This window comes from Aspergillus brasiliensis, assembly GCF_001889945.1.
Source record: "Aspergillus brasiliensis CBS 101740 unplaced genomic scaffold ASPBRscaffold_6, whole genome shotgun sequence".
In the NCBI taxonomy this organism is placed as follows: Eukaryota; Fungi; Ascomycota; class Eurotiomycetes; order Eurotiales; family Aspergillaceae; genus Aspergillus; species Aspergillus brasiliensis.
In genome coordinates, this window is record NW_027137447.1 from 1,550,105 (window position 1) to 1,561,843 (window position 11,739).

At 51.6% G+C, this 11,739-nt stretch overlaps 7 protein-coding genes across 7 annotated transcripts; 4 read left to right on the top strand and 3 right to left on the bottom strand.

Annotated features, from left to right (window-relative positions):
- Nucleotides 1-9: 9 nt before the first annotated feature.
- On the top strand, nt 10-1,842 carry ASPBRDRAFT_196195 (S53 family peptidase; the record flags this gene model as incomplete). The annotated part of the gene is made up of 2 exons (XM_067620959.1): nt 10-1,496; nt 1,563-1,842. The coding sequence occupies 2 exons, from the start codon at nt 10-12 to the stop codon at nt 1,840-1,842; spliced, it is 1,767 nt and encodes a 588-aa protein (XP_067479323.1).
- Nucleotides 1,843-2,228: 386 nt separating this feature from the next.
- ASPBRDRAFT_43471 (uncharacterized protein) lies at nt 2,229-3,333 on the top strand. Its single transcript, XM_067625004.1, has one exon. It carries the CDS (start codon nt 2,373-2,375, stop codon nt 3,309-3,311), a length of 939 nt encoding a protein of 312 aa, XP_067479324.1. The 5' UTR covers nt 2,229-2,372; the 3' UTR covers nt 3,312-3,333.
- A 95-nt stretch (nt 3,334-3,428) lies between these two features.
- Nucleotides 3,429-4,067, bottom strand: ASPBRDRAFT_43472 (uncharacterized protein). Its single transcript, XM_067625005.1, has 2 exons — nt 3,934-4,067; nt 3,429-3,869 (listed from the first exon to the last, which is right to left on the bottom strand). Exons 1-2 carry the CDS (start codon nt 4,025-4,027, stop codon nt 3,730-3,732), a joined length of 234 nt encoding a protein of 77 aa, XP_067479325.1. The 5' UTR covers nt 4,028-4,067; the 3' UTR covers nt 3,429-3,729.
- A 1,104-nt stretch (nt 4,068-5,171) lies between these two features.
- Nucleotides 5,172-7,383, top strand: ASPBRDRAFT_43473 (FAD-binding oxidoreductase). Its single transcript, XM_067625006.1, has 6 exons — nt 5,172-5,892; nt 5,996-6,057; nt 6,119-6,209; nt 6,264-6,597; nt 6,676-6,875; nt 6,949-7,383. The coding sequence occupies exons 1-6, from the start codon at nt 5,421-5,423 to the stop codon at nt 7,227-7,229; spliced, it is 1,440 nt and encodes a 479-aa protein (XP_067479326.1). The 5' UTR covers nt 5,172-5,420; the 3' UTR covers nt 7,230-7,383.
- A 33-nt stretch (nt 7,384-7,416) lies between these two features.
- rpnL (proteasome regulatory particle lid subunit rpnL) lies at nt 7,417-8,950 on the top strand. The gene is made up of 2 exons (XM_067625007.1): nt 7,417-8,099; nt 8,172-8,950. The coding sequence occupies exons 1-2, from the start codon at nt 7,542-7,544 to the stop codon at nt 8,448-8,450; spliced, it is 837 nt and encodes a 278-aa protein (XP_067479327.1). The 5' UTR covers nt 7,417-7,541; the 3' UTR covers nt 8,451-8,950.
- On the bottom strand, nt 8,389-10,014 carry ASPBRDRAFT_178129 (uncharacterized protein). The gene is made up of 2 exons (XM_067619875.1): nt 9,778-10,014; nt 8,389-9,718 (listed from the first exon to the last, which is right to left on the bottom strand). The coding sequence occupies exons 1-2, from the start codon at nt 9,981-9,983 to the stop codon at nt 8,638-8,640; spliced, it is 1,287 nt and encodes a 428-aa protein (XP_067479328.1). The 5' UTR covers nt 9,984-10,014; the 3' UTR covers nt 8,389-8,637.
- A 239-nt stretch (nt 10,015-10,253) lies between these two features.
- Nucleotides 10,254-10,568, bottom strand: ASPBRDRAFT_125023 (uncharacterized protein; the record flags this gene model as incomplete). Its single annotated transcript, XM_067617753.1, has 1 exon — nt 10,254-10,568. A coding segment is annotated over one exon (315 nt), but the record flags the coding sequence as incomplete, so codon positions are not given.
- Between the last annotated feature and the right edge of the window lie 1,171 nt (nt 10,569-11,739).

Sequence of the window (11,739 nt, forward strand, 5' to 3'; positions counted from 1 at the left end):
CTAGCGGCGATGAAATATGATAAACATGTCTTGGGACTCTTGTCCCTCTTACACACGGCTGTAGCTACAACGCCTGATTATGTCGTGGTAGACCAACTGAGCAGCATCCCCGACGGATGGACAAAAGGCGCGACTCCCTCACCATCCACTCCGATGAAGTTCTGGCTGTCGATGCATCACGACTACAAGGCAGAATTCGAGCAGAAAGTCATTGATATCTCCACACCCGGCCACCGGGACTATGGAAGGCATATGAAACGCGACGATGTCAGAGCCTTTATGCGCCCATCCGACCAAGTCTCGAAGACCATCCTCTCCTGGCTTGAGTCGGAGCATGTCCCGTCAGATGCCATCGAAGACCGCGGGGACTGGGTCGCCTTCACAGTTCCGTTGTCCCAAGCACAGTCCATGATGAAGACTGACTTCTACAACTTCCACCATTTGGAGACAAACACAACTCAAATCAGGACGCTCAAGTACTCGGTTCCAGAGGAAGTCGATCCTTATCTTCAAATGATCCAACCCACGACTCGCTTCGGGCAGCCCAAGACGCAAACCAGTCTACCCAGCCTGATGCCGGTGTCGATCAGCATTGATGAGATCAGCGCAGACTGTTCGACGGGCGTGACGCCTGCTTGCCTTCGTCAGCTCTACGGATTGCCTAGCACCCAGGCGACTCCCGATTCGAGGAACGTGTTTGGAATTTCCGGCTACCTGGATCAGTATGCACGCTACAGTGACCTCGATGATTTCATGGAGGTGTATGCCCCAGATAGCATAGACGCCGACTTCTCTGTGGTTTCGATCAACGGAGGCCAGAATCCACAAAACTCGTTCCAGGGAAGCACAGAAGCGAGTCTCGACATCCAATACGCTCTTTCCATGGCGTTTGATGCTAACGCGACCTTCTACACTACAGCCGGGCGTGCGCCATCTGTCTCGGACACAGGTGAGGTGAGCACCGATGGCTCGACCAATGAGCCGTACATTGAGCAGCTACAATATCTGATGAGTCTCCCGGATGAGGATCTCCCTGCAGTGCTTAGCACGTCCTATGGGGAGGATGAGCAAAGCCTTCCAGAAGATTACACCGAAGCCACGTGCAATTTGTTTGCCCAATTAGGTGCACGCGGGGTCTCGGTGATCTTCAGCAGCGGAGACTCCGGCGTCGGTGGGTCGTGCGTATCCAACGATGGAAGCCAGAGGACCCGCTTTCAGCCTATATTCCCAGCATCGTGTCCGTTCGTTACATCCGTGGGTGGGACTGAGGGCGTCGAACCGGAGAAAGCTGTTGACTTTTCGGGAGGAGGGTTCTCCGAGCGTTTCGCTCGTCCATCATACCAAAACGCCAGCGTGCAAGCGTACCTTGCACGTCTAGGAGACAAATGGGAAGGGCTGTACAACCGAGACGGACGAGGAATTCCAGATGTGTCCGCTCAAGCTAGCAACTATGTTATCAGGGACCATGGACAATGGCTACAGACTGCGGGAACAAGGTGAGTAGACCGTCACAGTGGCACCAACGTACACAATTGGAAGCGAGCAAGTTAATGCTTTTCTAGTGCTGCCGCCCCTGTTTTCGCGGCGGTCATCTCTCGATTGAACGCTGCACGCCTCGAGCAAGGTAAACCTACACTAGGGTTCCTGAACCCCTGGTTGTACTCGCTGGACCAGAAAGGATTCACCGATATTGTGGACGGCGGATCTACTGGTTGTGAGGGGTCAAATGGAGGAGCTCTGGTGCCGTATGCCAGCTGGAATGCCACTAAGGGATGGGACCCGGTTACTGGACTGGGGACGCCTCTCTATGAGACTTTGGAGCAGATGGCGCAGGCTGCTTGATGCGAAGGCCGGCCAATTCTATGTGCTGCTGAGATTTTATCTTTTCTCTATACCAATGCCACCACTGCGTTTCAATAGCTTTGCGATGAAATCCCGTAAACGAAAAGCTGGACTTGTGCCGAAATCAGAAATTCAAACCAGAAACTGAAGGTGGATCTTTAGAATCTGCTAGTGGTTGTGGTACTCAAGTGAGAAAAGGACACTAATTGCTCACTAACATGTAGCCGCTGACTTCAGCAGTAGTAATCTAGAAGATACTGCATAAGCATAAGCCCAACTAAACTTGAAACACGAACTCATCCGTATTTATACAGCCTTGCAGTACAACTTACTATGTGCCCATCCGTAAGATCGTAAGAATTACTATACAAGGAGTAAGCACTAACCAATAGCTTAGTAGACAAGCAACCACTATAAAGCACCACCTCCACACCATCCCATACCCCAGAACCATCCCAAGCAACTCAATCATCACAAACACAAACACACACTCACACCTCATTCCTCCAACACAACCACAACCAAGCAAAATGTCCCCCAAAACCATCCTCGTTCTCGGCGCCACAGGCAACCAAGGCCGCGGCGTCGTCCAGCACTGCCTCTCCGCAGGCCACTCGGTCTCCGCCTTCGTGCGCAACCCCAGCAGCAGCGCCGCGACGCAACTCGCCCAACAAGGCGCGACCCTAATCCCCGGGGACCTCGACGACCTCGAATCCCTCCGCGCGGCCACCCAGAACGTGGACGCCATCTTCTTCACCGAAGTGCCCTCCGGCAACCCCGCCGTCGATGCCCAACGCATCGACAACATCATTCTCGCGGTGCGAGAATCCCCCTCTATCTCGCAGATCATCCTCACGACGGCGCTCAAAACCGGCCAGCATGAGTCCTTCCCTGGCTGGGAGGGCGGTGCGCACCCGATGAAGGAGTACTGGTTGAACAAGCATGGTTTGGAGGATCGGGTTCGTGAGGCTGCTGCAGCTGCGAAAAATGGTGCCCACTGGACCATTATCCGACCGGGTCACTTCCTTCAGAATTTCTTGCCGCCGGTGCGCGACTTCCTCTTCCCCGAGTTTAGGGAGGAGAGGGTCCTCCGTGTGGCGTATCGGCCCGCGACGGAGTTGCCGTTGGTGGATGCGCGCGATGTGGGGATTGTGGTGGCTGCGGCGGTTAAGGAGCCTGAGAGGTTTGCGGATCGTGAGGTGGATTTGGCGGTGGAGGTGGTCACGGTGGAGCAGTTGGCGGGCAAGATTGGGGGAGTGGTGGGCAAGGAGGTGAAGGTGCAGTATTTGGAGGATGAGGTGGTGGATGAGTTGATTAAGGGCGGGCATTTGGGTGCGGCTTCAATGAGATGGGCGGATGAGGTGCCGGGTGGTGATGGTGTGAGTAACTGTCGCAGGGATTTGGGGGAGTTGGTCGAGGGACTTACTTCCGTGGATGCTTTCTTGAAGGAGAATGAGACGGTGATTTAAGAAATGATGAGGGAGTTGGTTTGTTTCATTGGGGATGTTGATGTTGGATGGATGGCAATATGTTAATGACTGTTTATGTGATTCTACAATGTGTACTATTGATATTTTGGAAATGATATTGGATTCTCGTGCCACATTAGATCTGTTGTAGAAGCTCAATGCAGGAACTGATATAAACCATAGACGCCAGGCCATTCATGACAATGTCATAGGCCATTGATATGGACCTCCCCAGTTTCGAAGAGATATCCCCTCAATTATCCTCTTGCCACCTGGTCCAACAGCATTGACATACATCCCTCTTACTCACAACCTTACTTACCTATATCCACATCTAGCACAAGTATAAAAGATCGTGCTCCCCTCATCCGCACTCCGCAACTGCACCTGAGCGTAGGTCACTTCCTTGGAAGGACATTTAACACACACCATGTCGATCGAGGGACCCTTCCCAATCGTCTTGTATGTCACCTCTTGCGTATTGGATTTCAACCTGTTCCTGAGTCTCGGAAGTTAAGTTTTCCAATGTGGATACCTGGGCGTGATGCATTGCCATGTCTGAGTTTGGTTAGCCTCGTGGTCTTCATGGAGGATAGTGAAAGGGATGTAGAAAGGGATTTACTCTTCGCGGTCTTTCCACATAGTTCACATTGCAAAGTATCGTTAGGAGATTCGTCTAGAAGATTTCCACAGTCGTCGCAGAAAGGGACGACCATGTTTTCTGGTAATTAGCCAGCAGGGGGTTATAGGTTCTAGAAGTGTGAGCTAGGATGAAGAGTAGAAGAACTCTTGATGCAGCAAGTTACTGGTTTCAGCGATGTAATGGATATACTACGTGCAATAAACTCCCTACCCGAGTAGAAGATAGTAGAACACGTGCTTGGGCAGAAGGAACTTCTACTAGTAGTCAGCCCTTTCAGATGACGTGTCTCTAAAACAAGCATAATTAACCATCTTTTATATGGTAATTCCGAAGGCCATATCTACATCTCTTAGGCTGCTAAACACATGTCTCCCCATAGTAAGTTCATAGTATGCAAGATACACTCATACGCTGACAATCCGGTCTTCTAGATATCGCAATAACAAGTTAGAAAGACGGCCGAGGCAGGCTATCATCGATCAACAAAATCAGAGTTGATAGTATTTATGAAGCACCAAATTACAATCCCCGTGCTCAGACCACTGCTAATTTGCGAATAGCACCCTCTCACTGACACCAGACCAGCCCCGGAAATCCTACCTGTCCCTCCGCACTGGCGCCTGGGAACGCCTCGGGTATACGTAGACAGTCAATCTGTTTCATTAGCGATGTGGGTCGCCAATTGGATTCCTACCAGGGCGTGTCAACTGTTAAGCGATCGCGCTACTTAACTAGGCAGTAAGCCGCATTTACTCCTTGCGGCTTAGACATCTACATCCATAAAAGCGTCAGCACGTTTGACGTTCAGACATCCCAACGATGGGGGTTCTATGTCGGTTACCAGATATCATTGGACAACAAACGGTCTTGCTTGGACATGCCAACTGCTACGTAGCAGTGTGGCTTGATTGCAAGGAAAGTCCTCGTACCAACACCGGTTATCGCCGAGCTTTGTTCAAGAAAGAGATCACTGGCTGAGACTAACATCTACAACAGGTAAGACACTTGGCCTGTCTCTTGTTTCCTTGCCCCGTTTCCCACCAACCGTGGGTCAATGTCGCTAAAGACACCTAGGGGGATTCGGTTGACCGAACCAGACAGACCCATTGGCGGACTATGCTTAGCGCGACGAGTTAGTTTCTCCTAGCTGATGCTAGGGTCTGGCGTATCTACGATCGCTACTTGTACAGCCTGGCACTCTACGTGGGGCTGCTGCTCAGCTGCAGGGGTATACAAGCTTAGTGCTTACGGCTCGCGTCTTTCCCTTCGCTATGGGAGGGGCTGCTTGCGGGCATGAGGCTATTTAAGAAGTCTAGGGACACCGGTTAGAGCAGACAAGAACTGTAACTTGGCTTCATACACAACGGCGAGACATAAAGAAAGCCGATCGGAACGTACCTATCCTCATTAGGTGCATTCATTATCAACAGTACTCACAACAACACCAAGCCACGTCCCCCATCATCATGGTGGCAGCTACTCTGGAAAAGCTGAGATCCCTCTTTTGGGAGGCTCCCGACACGGTAGTGACTCCCTTCGGGGAGTTCAGCAACAACAATGAGCCCGACCCCAAGTATCAAACCGCTGTCACCCGTCCCTGGTCGCAGACCTGTTGGACCCCTGCGGCTGGATACATCTACCCGGACCATGTCGACGATCTGTGTGAGGCGTTCTCCATGGTCTCAGCAATGGGCACCAAGTTCGCTGTCCGCACCACCGGCCACAATCCGAATGTGGGGTTCAGTAGTGCCGATGAGACGGCCATTGTGCTGGATATCGGGAAGCTTAAGACCAAGGAACTAGCGCACAATAAAAAAACAGCACGGGTCGGGGCAGGCAATACGTGGGGTGAGGTGTATGCGTGGCTGGAGGAGCAGGGGTTGTCGGTTATTGGGGGTAGAGATTCTCAGGTGGGATTAGGTGGATTTCTTTTGGGAGGTATGTGCAACACCTTCTTATCTTTGCAGGATGGGTTCTATGGGAAAGAATGGAACGCGATGGAATTGGGGATAGTGACAACTCACTGACTATTTATGCAAAGGAGGCATGGGGGCTTTGCCTAATTTCCATGGACTTGGTGCTGATGGCGTGAAGAAGTTTGAGGTGGGCTTAGTATCGTCTTCATCTTCCTAAGGGAATCAATACTCATAGACTATTCCTCCAGGTCCTGCTAGCCAGTGGCTGCGAAATATGGACCAACGCGGCTGATAAACCCGATCTCTTTCGCGCCCTGAAGGGCGGTGGCTCTAACTTTGGTTTGTGTGGCCTCCTGCTGGACATGAGGTTGACCAGGTTAACACGCTCAACAGGCATCGTTACGGCGTTCGAGCTCGAAACTCATCCTCTGATCAAGGTCCAATATACCATCAACCTCTACAATCCTGAGGATCATGTAGCCATCAACCAGGCAACTGTGTCAGTCCAACAGGCCATGGAGGAGGACCCTAAGATTGGGCTGTTTACCAATTTCAACAACGGATTCGTCGCGGTGGGCTTGTTCTACGGGGACCACCCAGCCGAGCCACCGAAGGCCTTTGAGCCCTTCCACAGCCTCAAAAGCCTGATGACAACGGCGGTGCCGTCCACTAACGGCACGATACTTTCGCTGGCCCAAGCTATGGGCCACGCCCAAACGTCCCAGAAGTAAGTACTGTGGCCAGTACCTACGGAGGCGGAACGCGCAGCTAGTCTATCAACCACTAACCTCCTGCGTAACAATAGACGAACCATTAGCACAGTCACTACCCGGGTCTCGCAGGAGCTTTATGAGGAAGTGTATAACACATGGGTCGACGTCTGCAAGACACTCCCGACCGGGGCTGTCCTGCATTACACTATTCAACCAATGGGTACGGCTGGTGTTCAGGCTGGTAAAGATCGCGGAGGGAACATCATGGGTCTTGAAAGTGTCCCACAGTGCTGTATGTCCTATTCCACCCTCTTACTGTTCCTGAAATATCATCAGATGGCTAATGGATGCCCGCAACTCAATAGGGTGGGTTTTCACCTGTGAGTGGCCCCAAGACGGTAGTGACGATGCCGCAGCGCAAAAGGCTGTAGATACCATGTCCGAAACGGTGCAGTCTCTGGCCAAGGCCAGGGGTGCCCTCTTGGACTTCAAGTGTATGACCTTTGCCAATGCCACTCAGAAGGTCCTTGGCAGCTACGGAGCCGAGAATGTCAAGCTGATGCAGGAGGTGGCGGCCAAGTACGACCCGAAGGGCGTCTTTCAGAAGCAGCAGAATGGCGGGTTCCTTCTGCGCGACAACATTTGATGAGATATAAATGTAAATAGGATACCTGTAACAGAATAGCCAGTGGCTGTTGGCACCGTAACATAGGAGGGAAAACTTGAAAAAGTAAACAAAGATACCTCGATATCCAGTTTGTAGTAAGATGATATCACGTGACGCGCTCCTCCGAAGCTCCTGGAAGCTGCGGCTGCCAACGTCACGACCAGCACCAGCACCTCCATCTCCGAACCACATCATCACCACACCAATCTGTCCAGGCCATCCTTCCAATTTCACTATCCTTCGTTCCTTTACACATACTCCACACAGCCGATAACTCCATCTCCTAATAAAATGGCCACCGACCTCAAGGCCATCGTGGCCGAGCTCCACAACGCTCTCAGCCGGCAACAATTCGAAGCCGTCAACGACCTCCTCAGTCGCGGCAAGCGCGCCCTCCTCCTGCAGAATGTCCTGATCCCTACGCCGTCAGCACCCGCCGAGCTGGTCGCCCAGGCCCGCGAGGTTCTCGAGCTCGGAGCCCTCGCCTCCATCCGACAGACCGACGCACCCACTTTCACACGATACTACCAGCAGCTGCAGCCGTTCTACGATCTGGAGCGGGACAGCACGAATGCCGGCCACGTGGACATCCGCAACAGCCAGCGCAGCAAGATCACAGGCTTGTATCTACTGCTGCTGCTGAGCATGGGCGACAGCACGAGCTTCCACACCGTGTTGGAGGGTCTGGTCGAGGAGGCGAGTCTGAAGGGCAAGAGCGTCGAAGATGATCCGTTCATCAAGTATCCGGTTGAGCTGGAGAGGAATTTGATGGAGGGAAGCTATGATAAGGTGTGGCGGGAGACGAACTCAGAGCGCGTGCCCTCGGAGGACTTTGCGCTGTTCTCGAATGTGAGTATAACCCCCTGCCTTTGTTACTATCTCGAGGTGGCGGCTGGCTAATGACCGATGATGATGTTGCAGGTCCTGGTCGGAACCATCCGCAGCGAAATCGCAGACTGCTCCGAAAAGGCGTACCCGTCGCTCCCCATCTCCAACGCCAAGAACCTCCTCTTCCTCGATTCGGAGGGCGCCGTGATCGAGTTCGCCCAGCAGCGCGGCTGGGTCCTCCGTGACGGCCGCATCTTCTTCCCCGTCGAGCCCGAGGCCGCTGCTCGGTCCGAGAAGGATATTCTCGTGGCCAGCGGCACGATCATTGAGAATGCGATTGGCTATGCGCGCGAGCTGGAGACGATCGTCTGATTTATTTATAACCATTTTATTCTCTCTCGGGTTTCGTTTCGGGACGGGGCGTGTTTCGTTGGTATACCTGTTGTTGATGTTCACTTCTGCATATGACCTCTCGAGCGTTTTACGAACATAAACATAAACTACTTCATCTACTCCTTCTCTCCCAACCATCTGTAGAATTGGTAGATACTTCGAATCCTTAGAGATTAACCCGCCACACACAAACCCTCCGATCATAAAAACTACTCGACACAACCACCAACTCCCTCCTCCCTCCCTCATTATTCCCTCCCTTCCACACATCACTCGCATAATTCATACTCTCATGCTCCGTAAACTCCGCCACCACCTCCATCTCACACTCCTGCCCACTCTCCTCCCCAAGCACAACCCGCACCTTCACCACCCTCGTCCCCGCATGCATACAACTCGCCAGCACCAGGAACGTCCACTCCACACCCCCATCCGAAGATGAACTCTGCTGAGAAGAATGAATCTGTAACCTCCAAACCCCACCCCCTAACCCAATCTCCCCTAGCACCTCCCCTCTCCGGGAAGCATGATACACCCGTAACGACTCGTCGTAGCTTCCCGTGAGAAGCCACGGCGCGCCGTCGGTCATGGGGACAGGGAGGGGAAGGATGGCGGTCACGCCGGCTGTGTGGTGGCGGGCGCGGTCGTCGTGGGAGAGGATTGGTGTGTTAGACTCCTCGTCTGAGTCTGGGTTGTTGTTGTTAGACGGTGGGGGAAGATAGCGCGTATGCAAAGAGCCGAAGTCATTGCCTGTGAAGATGTAGCGCATCTTCTCATCCTTTGACCCTTCCTGTGGAGAGAGGGGGTAAGTAGCTGCAGCCACGAACCAGACTTCTATTTGCTGCGTTGCGGGGTAGGATGATTCCTCTGCTATGGAGAAAGCAGTAGTGGGTGGAGATGGAGAAGACAGTTTGGTGTTGAAGAGTGTGGTAAGACCATCGGAGAAGGTTACGGCGAAGCCGTATTCATTCCCTTCCTCTGATTCAGCATTGGAGTGCCATCCAGCCGGTAACCAGGCTAGATAGAGTGCTGGGATGGAGGGGTCTTCATGGACTTGGTGGGAGTGGATCTCTGTGATGAGTGAAGATGTGTCTTCGACGCCGTCCTTTCCTTCTCCCTCTGGGATGGTAATGCGGAAGAATACCACTGAGGCTGCGCTGGTTGCAATGGCAGCCAGGGTTGGGTCAGTGGGGTGGAAGTGCAGGTCGAAGACTGCGTATGGGAGTGGGTGTTTGTGGCGGAGAGTTCTGTGTCATGGTGTTAGTTTTATACATTTCATGTATATCTTGGGGGTATTGGGTAGTACAGTTGGTTGGTGGCAGGGTCTAGGTGCCATAGTTGCAGACTGCCGGTTTTGGTTTGTTGGATTGATGCATCATCATCTTCCTTTTTGTGCTCGGAGAGCAGGTAGGTTCCTACGAGGAAGTGGTTGGGAGAGGATGGGTGAAATTGAAGACAGCTTGGGGGGTGGTCCAGGAAGATGGTAGTATCTGAGGAGGGGTGTTGAGTCATGGTTGTGGATATTGATACTATATCAATAATTTTATATTCAATGTTCAAGTGGGATTAAATTGCATTGCCGTTTTGGGTTTTATGCTGCTTTGGGAACACATCCCGCGATGCTTAGTCAGGATGGAGTTTATGGACATAATTTCATCGATATGTTCACTTTTATAGTTTGCTTCATTTCACCACTTAATGCTCTAATAAGCCATTGCTCTGCCATATGCCATTGATCGCCAACTCTGAAACACGCAGGTCAAGATTCAGTGGAATCTAAGCTTATCTGCTAGAACAAAATGATCCAAGCAGTGCAGTCGCATCGACAATCCCGTAGATCATCCCCCCATACAATATTTTCCGAGACGGTCTCCAGTCCAGGGACGTCGACCTTAGCGTGAAGACAAACGAGGGGACGTTGTCAAATACGACGGCCTTGCACTTTCCACTCTGGCAGTTCGCGGTGACAGGCACTAGGCCTGCCGAAGGGTCTAGGACTATCTTAATGACAGGCTCAGTCATTAGTATCATGCTTGTCTCCAGAAGGACAGTCACAGTGGCAATAGTGTTGCCTTCAGGCATAGCAGGCAGCTCCTCGGCCTCATGATCAAAACCTTGGTGTCGGCTTCATGTTGCAAGGAGGTAAGACGAAATTCAAACCCATCGCCGGTCCTCTTCGAGGCTGGTGCATGAGAAGCTGGCAGATATGATTTTCTTTGTCGTGAAGATATACAGCTTCTCGTACATCGTGCTGCGATCCAAAGGGGTCAGAACACCTTCCACAATCATGTTGCACAACTCGCCAGCACAGTGGCAGCCCGCAACGTCGATGGATCTGCAGATTCACAAGTTTTCGCGGATGATGCTCAGGGGATGAATGATATGAATGGATGTTGAGTTCGGTCAATAAGCCAATTCAGTGAGCGCTATTCATCGCTTTCCAGCACTTGATCGAATTTGTCATTGGACTTGACACTCTGTATACTGTCTGAAGTAGGAAAGATAGGCACTGCCATATCGCCGGCATTGTAGCCGACCAGGCATGTTTCCTGCCATGCGCAGTGCCACTTGTTCCACATTCATCACTTGTGAACGACATATACTGCCGTATGATGATGGATTGCATGCGGAGAAGTGTATCAGCCTGTCGGGAGGCTAAGCGGTATCTCACAATATGCATCAGGAACGTTCCCGACCAACTTGTGCAAATGACGGTATAATGAAACTTCAGAGATCAATTGTCATGATCGACATATACTTATCTGTGGGAGTAAAATTTTTCCACAAGGCACTGACCGAGGTATGGCGCTATCATGCTCAATTCTCTTCAATTGAGGGTTTGTGAGCGCAGCAGGATTGATGGCCCAGTGATACTATTTACATCCTTGAGCAAGGTCATAGGTAGATAAGAGGAGGATATCAATGAGCCGTCAAATACATCTCACCACCACTTTTGGTGATACTGGTAGCAGGTGACAAGTGTCAGTACGGTAATACGTTAATGAGCGGGGAGTGAATGGCAGTGAGCTTCTGCGCGGATCTGTTGAGATACCTCTCCTTTCACACCACACTTTCTTCCTACATTATAACCCCTTACCATACCACAGGTTCTTACACTTTCATCTCTTCTCATATTGCATCTTCTTCTCATATCAGTTTCTCCTCACGTTGCGATCCTTTCTCGCGTTGCAGTCTATTTTCAAATCGTAGTTTTCGCTCATATTATTTGTTCTCCTTACATCACTGTCATACAGCCAGATCATTTCCC